This window comes from Pygoscelis adeliae, unplaced genomic scaffold (genome assembly GCF_000699105.1).
Source record: "Pygoscelis adeliae isolate BGI_AS28 unplaced genomic scaffold, ASM69910v1 Scaffold190, whole genome shotgun sequence".
Lineage (NCBI taxonomy): Eukaryota > Metazoa > Chordata > Aves > Sphenisciformes > Spheniscidae > Pygoscelis > Pygoscelis adeliae.
The window spans coordinates 1,015,288-1,027,264 of record NW_008823922.1 but is presented as its reverse complement, the minus strand read 5'-3'; the positions used below and the strand labels follow the sequence as shown (position 1 = coordinate 1,027,264).

The 11,977-nt window shown below is 53.5% G+C and overlaps 2 protein-coding genes across 2 annotated transcripts in view; one reads left to right on the top strand and one right to left on the bottom strand.

The window, feature by feature from the left end:
• Nucleotides 1-4,910, bottom strand: part of CXCL12 (chemokine (C-X-C motif) ligand 12) — a 139,850-nt gene extending 134,940 nt beyond the window's left edge. Inside the window, exon 1 of the mRNA XM_009320571.1 lies at nucleotides 4,907-4,910. Within this exon, the coding sequence (XP_009318846.1) occupies nucleotides 4,907-4,910 (4 nt within the window). The remainder of the gene's footprint in view (nucleotides 1-4,906) is intronic.
• Nucleotides 4,911-5,869: 959 nt separating this feature from the next.
• The window catches only part of TMEM72 (transmembrane protein 72), an 8,012-nt gene continuing 1,904 nt past the window's right edge, over nucleotides 5,870-11,977 (top strand). Inside the window, exons 1-5 of the mRNA XM_009320561.1 lie at nucleotides 5,870-5,939; nucleotides 9,932-9,998; nucleotides 10,422-10,493; nucleotides 11,220-11,359; nucleotides 11,550-11,975. Of these exons, the coding sequence (XP_009318836.1) occupies nucleotides 5,870-5,939; nucleotides 9,932-9,998; nucleotides 10,422-10,493; nucleotides 11,220-11,359; nucleotides 11,550-11,975 (775 nt within the window). The remainder of the gene's footprint in view (nucleotides 5,940-9,931; nucleotides 9,999-10,421; nucleotides 10,494-11,219; nucleotides 11,360-11,549; nucleotides 11,976-11,977) is intronic.

Below are 11,977 nucleotides of genomic sequence, written 5' to 3'. Positions count from 1 at the left end.
TAGCTTTACTGTCATCCCCCAAAGATCATGAGTTTAAATCATGCAATTAGAAGTAATACTACTAATAATAGCAAACAAAGATTTTTTCACTTGGGAATTTTCTTTTCTCTGGGTTTTGAGTCTCTTTTGCAGCTTTTCTCTGCAATTCTGTGAGCTAGAAATGTGTTTTCATGTGGAGTCTTGCATAATCACATGGTTCTGGGAGCTGGGCACCAACCTCTGGGAGCCCTGCTATTGAACTGGAGATCAGATGCATAGTAAATAAATCTACTTTTGATAGTTCTTGTTATTACAGCTTGGTTTAAGAAGACACACACATGGGTTTTCAGTGCATACGTACGTACACATACACACACACACACATACAGCCTGATCTCACACCTCTCAGCAAGTACTATGTAAAATACTGCAAGCTCAGCACACAGTGCCCAGCCAACCCAGTCTCGGTGAGCAGGGTGACACTGGGGTGGGGATTGATCCCAGCTGTCCTGAGCAGAGGAGAGCCCTGGGGGATGGCCAGCCAGGAGCCTCTCACACGCTGCCGCAGGGGCCCAGTGTTAGTTCACTTTTTGGAAAGCCTTTAAGGTTGGTGTCAAACAGGTGACCAAATAAAAGAAGGGAAGTTTATGCTGACATGCTGGGAGGTCCCCTTCTGAGTGAGGGGAGTTAGCCTGGGGTCGGTGGGAGGAGGCTTGCAGGTTTCACAGGGAAAGCAGGAGTCACCAGCAAGTCAGAGGCACAGTCTGCTTGGACCCTTGGCCCTCATCCACAGGAGGGTGATATAGGTGCTGTAGAGGTCTGTGAGATCCCCACAAGTACATCAGATGTGTTCCCACATCCAGTTTCCATTTAAGATCGTCTTTGCCACAGAGGCACCAATCTCTGTCCCCTTCCCCTGGCAGCACCCCCACGCCATCCCACACCACAGTGTGATGAGCTTTATTAATGCTGGATGCCTGGATGAGAGCTCATGCCCTGGCCATTGCCAGGCACAAGGCACAGCCTGTGCAAATGCCAGGCCTGGCCCCAGGAGAAATGCAGTGCCTCTCCATCTGTGCCAGCAGTGAGAAGGTCCCCAGGAGAGGCTGTGAGCACAAAGGCTCTTCACCAGCCCCTCCAGTTCACCCTCTCTGCTGGCTCAGCCTGCGGCACTGGGGCTGTGCCGCCAAAGGCCTCTGGGGCTGGCTGTCCTGATGGGGGACAATCGGGGCAGTGTATTGCTGAGCCTTGACCCCATCCCTGGCGGGGTGCGAAATTCCCAGAGGAGCGGGTGAGTGTTTGGCAGCATGTCAGACACCCTTTGATCGCAGAGCATAAAGCAAAACAGGCCAGTTATTGATTTGTGTTCGCTGCAACTCTGTGCTTTTCCCAGCCCCCTTCAGATCCATGTGGTGTCTATCATGCTCTTCTTGTTCAGACAGTAAAACTTTATGGTGCCCTTTCATCACCGCCTTGCAGAGGGCTGGCTACAGCCTGCCTTTCGCAGGGAGCAGCTGGGCTGGCAGTGCAGCGGTGGGATCCTGCTGTCCCCTGCCGGGCATCCCCAGCACGGCTTGCAGCACTGCCCCAGGTTTGAGGACTCCAGAGGGCATGATTTAGTGGTTACAGCAAAGGAAGAGGGGGCACACTTAAGATTTTCTCTCCAGCTCTGCTGCTTATGTGGCTTCAGGCACCCTAGTGCCATGTTTTTTCCTTGCACCAGAAGAGGAGGGAGGTCTGCCAAGCTCACCTCAGGATGCTCTCAGTTCATTCAGACTGGTTTGGAAAGCTGTGGACCACTGGTGATACAAGACAGAGTGAAACTCCTGCTGACTTCAAGGAGATGTTTGTACCCAGTGAACCCATGGCTACAATTCATTGGTGCTTCCAATCAACTGGGCCCATCCACCATCAGCCGGCTGTCATGAAAATCCATTTCCTCTCCATGACGGGTGACCTGGTGGAAGGAGGGCACAGGGAGGCAGCACATGGCACCACTGCAAAGGCTCTGGGCAGCTGCCTGCTGGCTGCCTGTCCTTCGGTGGCCAAGGGAGAGCGTTGGTGTCAGTCTGTCTCAGATGGATATGTTGGTGGAAGGAGATCCCACCTCTGCTGCTACTGCTCAGAGAGGGGACCGAGGCTGCCAAGCAAGGCTATTTGATGTGATGGTTATAGCTTAGGGTTTTAGAGAAAGGAGGGGAGGAAATAGCAGAAACAAATTTATAGAGCATTGTGCAAGGCAGTTTGGGAACTGTTTTTACATGATGGGCAGGGAGTGAGAATAGCTGAGTAAAAGTCAGGCATGTTCCCATAGGTTTCTGCCAGAGCATGGCTTGTGGTGCTCTATGCCCCGTGATGGGAATCTCCACTCACTGCAGCTCTCTTGCAGCATCACCATTTCGCAGAGGCAAGGCACAAGGTGCGTGCTGCTCCTCCACAGCCTTCCAAGGGCGGCCGCTCGGCACAGATGCTGCACTGTGGTCTTGGTCACAGAAGAATGGCCATGGTGGCCGTGCCACAGCAAAATGACTTGAGTAAAGCATGAGGAGGGAAAGGTGAGGATGAGGACTAACATCATGATGAAACCCTAGCACTGAAATAAAATCCTCTTAAATCAACCCATATATCACTGGAAGCAGCCTGTAAATGTGAATCCTGGCTGGCAGCCAAAGTGCAAATGGCAAGCCTCTGTGCAAGAAAAGTGGCTTAATGTGCAGTCAGGACCACTGCTATTACGTGTCTCAGAACAGGCTGTGCTGGTGCATAGGTTTTGCAATGTTGGTTACAGGCTATTAAACCCCTCTAAGGTCATAAGTTCTCAGTCCTCTTCGAACTGCATAAACTCATTCCTAAAAACCTCACCAAAACACACTCAAATGGCTCACAGTTTCATTGGGGGAATCATCTCCCCACTTGACCAGAGGCAGAACAAGAAGGGACACCTCTACCAAGAAAAATCAGGTTCATGTGAGGTTGCTTTGTAGGACCACTAGCCAAAAAATTCCTAAATGGAAGGAAGGAGCTGCTAAAGGAGTGTTGGTACAAAGCAAGTCTGAGGATACCTGTCCTGCTCACTCCATGCTCCCCTCATGGGCAATGGAGTGAGAGAAGCACTAGTGCACCGATGAACAGCGAGTGGAGAAGACCTTAAGTTACCCCAGGCTAAGGGTCTCCCCAGGCGGGGGACGAGGACCCTCAGGAAGGATGACAAGGACACGCAGAGGATGGAGGCTAGGCAACAGCTAAGGGAACATGGGAGGGAGACAGGAGGTTTAAATTGTTAACATATTAATCTGCCTTTCCCAAATAGATTCTGTTCCCCCATCACCACCACCACCCATAAATTTACATTTCTTTTAAACCCTGGGGCTTGTTGCTCTCCAGAAAGGAAACATTGCTGTCAAGGACACTTAGACAAAGTCATTTAGTTTCTGGGTGAGAGCTCAGTGCAGTTTAGTAAGAGCTCCAGAGTAACAGCTGCACTGCCCATGTCGGCAATGATGGGGATGCCTGCCACAGGAGGAGGCAGCGGCTTGCTGCACAGAGAGTTGCTGGGTGCTGCTGAAGGGTGGGTGCTGACAGTGCTCAGGATCGCACTGTGGTGTTTCCTGCTTTTCTTCAAGCCTAAGAGCGTGGCTCTAAGTGATTCTGAAAGACTCATGTCTTCCTTTCATCTATTTCCTTTTTAAGTGGTATTCTAGCTTTCATGTTTGTAAAGAAACAGCTGAAATTCAATACATCTTAAAAAAAAAACAAGACAGCAATAAAAAAAAGCATCCAGACTGTTTGCACAACCTCGAGGCTCTTAAGCCAGTTTGGTGATTTCTGGAAGCAGAGGGTGCTCCTGGAGCCTGCAGCGATGTGCCATGAGAGGGCACAGGGATCACCCAGGTGGAGCCCAGCTGCAGTGGGGTGAGGTGCCCTGGCTGGGCTCTTCCCCAGCCTTTGTGTGACCTTCCCCGCTGGCGTGCCTCTGTTTCCCTCTTTGTGTCTCTCTCGAAAAGGAAGTTTTGACACATCGCTGAGTCATCAGTTGTGGAAAACCCGTAGTTCCTTCAAACACCCGTGGTGGTGTGGGAGGACAAGAGGAAACGGGAACACCCAAAGGCAGTGCCAGTGCTGCAAGGCAAAGACACATTTTGGGTCTGCACCATTCAGCACTGCCCCTCGGGATGCTCTGGAAGCCCTTCTCCAGTCGACTTTTCCATTTTTCACATGGAAAATGTGCTCTGCCCCCAAACCTTGTCAGCATTGCCTGCCGCAAAATCCCCACCACCCACCACCTTGTAAGTGTTCAGAAAAACACTATCTGCAGTTATTTACAGGAATTAGGGACTCATTTCATGAGCTCAGGCATTTGGCTGTCCTGGGAAAATCCCAGTCTGAAATACAGACCGAGATCCTGTGTAAGAAAAGCTGTCGCTGTGCCCTTGGACCAAGTTGTCTCTACCCCAGGGACACATCAGTACAGCACATACTGGCCAGGTTCAGCTTTGTGGTCTCAGGCAGGTGAGAAGGGATCACAGGAGACGGGCTCGGCCAGTTGCCGCCTCCCCACAGGGCTGCCTGTGCGTGAGCTGAGCGTGGTTCACCCAGCCCCTTGACCGCACCGCTGCTGGCTTCACAGCAAGTGCAGCGAGGGGCAGGGGCTGCAGTGACTCGTCCGGCACCGGCCGCAGCACAGGTGAGCTCACTGACCTGTGAACCTGCGGCCCTGCAGGCACCAGACGTCCGTGCTGCCCGCTGGGACTGTGCTGTTTCTCACACACCCCTCCTGCCGGGACTGCAATGACCAGATGCTGGTGCCGACACCAGCTCTTCCCCAGACAGCAGCAGGTGGGGACCGAAGCGGTGACCCACAGTGAGATGCACCATGTTCAAGCACAGAGGAATGTGGGGCTGGGGTCGAGAGCAGGCCAGCACTGACCCATCTTGGCCTTCAGACAAGCCTAGGGCTGCCCCTCTCCAGAGGTGGTGTGTCCTGCAGAGACAAGCCAAGGACCCCCAAGCTGTCTATCAAATCCCATACAAAGAGGTCAGAGTACCTATGCACCCCACTCCACGTGTCAGGACACTTGTGCGACCCCAGTGCCGATCAAATGACTCTGGTGACTACAGCACAGAAATACATTTCACTGAGGTTCCCAAGAAAAGAAATACACATCTCCCCTTCTATGGCCGGCCTGGGTCTGTAAGACCCTTGGGAATAGGTCTGATCTCCTTGTTCCTGTGGTTGCACATCAGCCCAGACACTGCCCGAACTGTACTAGTCAGAGCCTGGCAAAACCTGCACGGTGAGCAGCAGCCATGGCGGGGGGCTCAGCTGCAGGAGGCAGCAGGGCTGGGGTGCCCTGGGAGCCTCGCGACTTGCCAGAAACATGCCACTCTCTCGCCAAGAGCAAACACCGCCATCCTCACAAATGGTTAACCTGCCGGGAGCTGCACAGCACTAATGACTTCACATGCATTTAATCAGCTTGGGCTTCCAGAGCCTCCTCCTCGGGAGCAGGAAAGGCCGTGCACCCCGGGTTGCAAATGCTCCCAAAGCCGCACCCCCCCCTTACCAATCATTAATCACTGCCGGGCCAGCAACACGAGCAAGCGGCAAGCAATCAGGAAAAGGCCAAGTCTCCGCAGCCCCCGCAGGAGCAGTGGGAAGCAGTGCTGACCGGTTCCCTGTGGTGGCAGCTCGCTCTCTGACCACCCTCCCCTGGGAGGCCCCGGTGGAGGTGGCCAGTCCTGCACGCACTGCCCTTTCCTTCAGGAAGGTCACTTGGTCCTGGGCAGGGGAGGCTCTGCCCGCGGCTGGGAGCTGCTGGGCTACGCGTGAGGCGGGAGCTCTGAAGAGGAGCTTCTGCCTGGCCGGCACCGCTGTCTTCATCTCTTCGCCATGCGGCACAAGGCGTTTTGGAGTGCCCTGGAGTACACCTGCCGATTGCTGGGCATCTCCACCGCAGCAGGTAAGAGCTAGCTCTCTTTTTCTTTGGCACTAAAAGGCACTGAGTGGGTGTTGGGACCCCTGAGCTGTCTCCCTGCCTTTGGCCAGGTGCAGCCACTGCCCCATCCTACGAGGGGGACAAGGAAACTTGCTCACTTTTGTTTTGGGACCCAGGGAGGGAGAGTGCTGGGTTCCTGGCCAGGCTCGTTCGAAATGCTGTGGGAGGCACAGTGAGACATCAGAAAGGAAGAGCCTCAGTATGGCAGAGGACAAGCTAAAGCACAAATGGAAACTAAATTATATTCTTGTAAAACAGACATGGGCACAGGCAAGATGTGAAAGAGACTGAAAAGCAGAATACTCATGGCTGCGCAAAACTGCCAGGCTGCTCTGTGGGATGCGAAAATGAAGGAGGAGCTCGTTGTGCTGTGCACAGTGAGATGTCCTGTGCCAGGCAGGATGGAGAGGTCCCAGCCATCACAGCACAGTTACTGCCAAAGCGCTGCTCTGCCTCTAGCAACCTGTCAGGGAGCAGGCTCAGGAAGCAGTTCAGGTTATAGCTGCAGTAACAAACATCATAAATTCACCCACCTGCCTAGTTGCATCCTCTCACCCGCTGCCAGGAGCTGCTTGGGACCAGCGTCCTCTGGATTTGGTGACACATCCGAGCGCTTGGTTTCAGGTGAAATGCAGGTGTTTTGAGCCGGATGTTTCAGGCACAGTGTCTCACCCCGAAGCACTGAATAACCTTCTCACATGGGGCATCTCCGGATGGGACGTGGGGAAACAGCTAACGCAGAGGGCTCAGGGGTTCACTCTGGCACTGCTGCTGACTCACTCTTACAGGACAGGCTAGACAGAGCTCTCTGCCTCAGTTTCTCCATCAGTAAAGCAGAGATCAAAGTGCCTGATTTGCGTAAAGGCTGGCGGTGTGAACCAGAGGTTCCTGGTGAGAGGTGACTTGAGGTGGTGCCTGTGGTTCCTGTGTCAGACCCCCGGGAACTGCAGATTCAGATGGTGCAGAGTAGGTCGCAGCAGGCCCTCCTACCTTCGCATTTCCTTTATGAACTGCAGACAGCCATGAGACACTTTGCCCAAGTGAGGGACAAAGTAGAAAGCACACAGGTCAGCTGAAGAGAGCACAGGTCCCCAAGGACACCCAAAGCCCAGCTGGGACGCTGGAGGCTATGCTCTGGAATGTGCGTTAAACGACTGATAATGGGCAGGGATTTGAGTCTCTGAGTTTATACAAACTCCCAGTAGATAAGTGCACATCATGATGAGACTGCAACAGATAGGAGCTGAGACAGGGCTTTAACCAGCAAATGCAGATCTCTTCCTTTCTCCATCCCCATCCCCCTCGGGCTACACGAGCCCCATGCTGGTCATATTCTCTCTTAAAGCTCCAAGGAAACTCATAGAGACCTTCCTGGGAGAACACAAGAGCTTGTTGCCATGGGAAAACTAAAGCTAGAACAGCAAAATTGAAAGTAGCTTACAATTTGGAAGTGTCTTAGTGGAATATAATCTCTCTCTCTCCTGCTTGTTTCCTTGTCATCATTTTGCATCATCTGCACCTCTTTCTGTAGTGGTTCTTGAAACAAGCAGTGCAGTTGTCTCTCTGCTGAGCATCGCAGAGCACAGACAGCTGCACTACCAATCTCTGTGCTTTTCCACAGCTCTGATGCATTCCCAGTATCACCTGACTTTCCCAAAAGGCCAGTGAAGAATGGGAGGTGCCTGTGTTTTATTCCTCTGTGTGTCTCAATGGACTAAGAAAACAGCTTGATGCAGTGTTTAGTGCCTGATGAGGTGTGTGAGGTTTTTGCATGAAATGGAAACCATGCAAAAGAGAATCCCACGGGTTTTGTTTGAAAAAAAAATATGAAAGGGAGAGGAGAGTGCATCAGCCTCAGTAATTGATTCTGAGAAGGCCTGGCCAGCTCTATAAGCTGCTTGCAAACACAGAAGATTACCCACATAATATAAACCTCCCCTTCCCCCAGGATCTTGGAGTGTAATGGCTGTCTGCAATGGTGGGGCTACAGGGTTTCTTGCATGTGAGAAAACAGACAGCCCTGCCGTCGGCAGAGCCTCATGGCGAGTTAGCGAGGAGCGATCAAACAGCCCCACGATTCACCGCAGTGTTTGGGGCATCTCTGTAGTTCAGAGATTTTAGGCCTTGTGATTTCTGCATCTAGGAGAGAGTCCTTACTTATGTCTTAATTCTCATGCTTTCAACCATTTAATTCCTAACCATGTGCCTTTAGTCACATAGTTTGGATAAGATCCAAATCAAGGCAGCAACTAGTCCAAACAAACACCTTGGAAACAGCCCTTTGCTTCTTGCAGATTCTTCATCCAAACAGCTTTGTGGATAAAGCAGAAGCTGTGCAAAATGAGGAAACCTCCCCATCCAGAGCAGAGACTCGAGCCTAACAGCCAAGCTGTTGAATTCTGCATTCATCCGCAGGGAATGAATGAATGAATGAATGAACTCCATATTTGTAAGGAAGGTTATAAAGAAGGGTTCTCAGTCACAAGATAGCAAAGGACAATATTTTGCGTGCAGGATTACACAGCTCACACAGCTTCACAGCCCTCTGATGAGACTGATTTCCCCATGCCCCTGCTCGGGGCTGGAGAGGCAGCCTCCGTGGAGGAGGGTGGCACGTGGGCCCCATGCGTTCCCCTGGCTGACAGGGGCCAGCAGCTGCAGGTGACACAGGAGGAACCAAAGCAAGACCTCAGCACCCTGGCAGGGCTTTGCTTGGCCAGGACGGGAGAGCTGTGTGCTCAGGCACAGACCCTCGGCATTGACCCACCTCGCAGGCTTGATGGACACTGGTCTGCATCCCTGTTTGGGAGCCTGGTACCCTTCTCCAGCTGGGGTAAACCACAGCTCAGATAAATGAAGCCAGCCAGCACCTCAAGCCTTGGCCAGCATGCATTGAGCAGGACCAGCGGTGAACTTCCTGAGCACCAGTGGATGGACAGGGACTGCTCAGTGAGATGTGGAGACATCAAGTGCGGACAAGAGTGCAGTGACTGCCTAGAGCAATGCCCTGGCCATGAGATCTGGGCTCCGCTCAGCTCCATGCCGCTGGCACTTGTACACCATGACCGGCTGGTCGCGTACCGACCAACTTGCTGCACCTGGTGCAAGACACTTCATTTCTGCTCCATTTTGGAAATAGTCTTGTGGGGAATTGAAGGGTGTTGAAGGAAATTTTCCATCCCCTGAAGCTATTGGCCCCCAACAGCCAGTCCAGGGAAGATTTTAACCTCACTAATACTCTTAATCCCCCTTAAACTGACTCCCCAGTGTGCTGTGCTGGCCAGGGCACTGAAGGGACGTTCATTCCCTGTTTTTAATCTGCCTGCTCCCGTTATATGTTTTTCTGTTTGGCTAGCAAAGGATCTTGATGCCATGGCTACAGCCCTTTGTGAAGGCAGCTGGCATGCTTCCCCTGTCCTGCTGCTGCCCTGCAGCCACATGTTGGGCGCAGCAGGCCTGGGGAAGCAGGGAGGGCAGGGGAGTGAGGCTGGCAGGCACTGGGGGGACCTGGGCAGAGAGGTCCCCAGACTGGGAGGGGGCAGAGGTGGATGGGGCAGTGGGAGGGAAGTCCCTGTGGCAGCCGTGATGGAGCGGCATGGCAGGGGGTGGAAGGGAGCCAGGACACTGCTGCTCACCTCCCCCAGCTGTCCAAGGCCAGCTGGTATCCCCAGAGCACCTCTCCCCAGCCCATGCAGTGGCAAGGCTGCCATGATAAGGATGCAGCTGGGATGGGTTTCTGGGCCGTATGTCAAGGCCAGCATTCAGCTCTAAGCCCCCTGGGTTGGTGTGTCAGCATGAATCACTGATGCTGGCAGTCCTAACGTGCTGCACAGCACGGGAGGAGCAGCCTCGCCAGTCCCTGGGGAAACCGGGGCATCGATCCTGGCAGCTGGTAGGGCACCAGAGAGTCAGGAACCAACCCTGCAGTCAGCATCTTTCCTACTTTCTCTTTCTAGTGCTGATCGGTGTGGGCGTAGAAACTCTGCAGCGAGGACAGTTCAAAAGCCTGGCTTTCTATCTGCTGTGAGTATTTTTGCCCTTGAAGTCAGAGCTGGCGGGGGGGGCAGGTTCCACCCCTCCACCATATGTAGCACCAGACTAGACTGCAACAGCAGCAGGGATCACTGTCCAAGGCTTTGGGGAATTCAGATCTCCATATTTAGGTTTCAGAAAAGTAAGCTATTTCTGTTAGAGAAAGTGATGCTACTGCATCACCCATGCTACTGCAGACTCAGGCAGGCCAGAGGTGACACTGGCTGCAAGTTGACCCCCCGGGGACAGAAGGGCTTTGAGCTGTCCTCCACAAACCAGCTGAGGAGAGGGTGTTCAGACCCCAGCACACAGACTCTGTTGTGAACTGGATAGTAAATCCTGGCCCTCTATGCCCCTTCTGCCACCTGGAGAGCATACTCAAGCCCAGGCCAGCCTGACAGCTCCAACTTTCAGTTTTTCAGGGGTTGCAGTTACTGTCTGTGAAGGCTTCTTCTTTATCAGTTTGTTCCTGGAGATGTGCTTCACGTGAGTAGACCCTGTCCAGTCTTCTCCAGCCTTGGTGGGACCACCGTAAGGCAACTTGCCCCTTACAGGCAACACCAGACCTAGCTGAGCTGCAAGTGCCAGACCAAAGGTCCTGCCCCTAATGCCACGGCAAGTGCACTCAGGCAGGGGGGAGGTAAGTGGGACCATGTCCACAGACAATTAAACCTGTGTTTTAACTCAAGCTTGTGCCATAATTTGCTGAGCATCAGCATAACAAACCCTGGTCTGCAGCATCTGCTTAACACAGGATGAAGCCCTACAAGGGACCAGGGTTGAGGGAAGAGCTAGATCCCCAGGGTGAGCTGCAGCTCCCTCCCAGCGACAGTGCGGAAGTTTAAGTTAAAATGTAGAAAATCCTTATGTGCTTCTCAGAGGCTGAGCACTTCTGCTGTCTTTTAGCATAAACTCAAGAGCCCTGATAGCTTAGAGGCAACACCTTACTCCAGCTAATAGGCACTCAACTAGTGGCCAAGTGGGCAAACACCAAGGAGAGATGGCCTGAGATGCTGACCTCTGGCAGATGTAGTCCCTGGCCTCTTCTCCCCGTGGGAGAGACTCAGGCTTTGCTTACCTTCCCTGACCAACACACCGGTTTCCTGGAAAACCAGAATGAGGATCTGCACATCTAGATGGGTGATGGTTAGGTCCAAATCTTGCCATGTCCTTGGTGCCCCATCCCACAAGGATCTCTGTTTCTCTCTCCAGATACAAGCCTGACTCCCTGGCACAGGCCTGCTGCAAGCGAGCTAGACGCCCAGGGAGCTTCCAGAAATTCCTGGGGTACACGCTGCTCTCAGTGGCTTGCTTCCTGCATCCTGTCCTCGTCTGGCACGTCACCATCCCTGGTGAGGAGCCCATGCTGGGGTGGGGAGTAGTGCAGATGGAAGAGGAGCATGGTTTGTCGAGGGCCAGAGAGGGTGGGGATGTGTGGGGTGCTGGACCAGTTGCAGATGGTGCTGAGCTAGCTAGACCAAGCACTGCTTGGCAAGATATTCACCTTGCCCGAGCCCTCAGCCAACATGGCCTTCTCCCCAGGGTCCATGCTGGTGCTCACCGCCCTGGCCTACTTCAGGAAGAGCCCAGGGCACAAAGAGATGCATACCCAGGCGGGACAATACGTGGACCCTTCAGGCACCGTGGCAGCCCCAACCATCGCTGGTGACACTGAGCAGACCTACACCTTCCACGGGGCCCAGAGGGAGCAGCACCACTCGCTGCTGGGCCACATGAAGAGCATCCTGAAGGGCAGCAAGGACAGGAGCCCGGCCCCAGTAGCTCCTGCCCAAACAGCAGCCCCGCCAGCCCCACGCAAGCAAGTGCACTTCCAGGAGAAGATGGTGCAGATCATCCCTTCTGTCAGCGAGAGCTTGGAGGACGTGGAGAGCGAGGCTGAAGACACCACATCGGACACAACACCCATCCTCACCCCGCCCGATGCCCCCATCATCCTTGCTCCCCTCAGC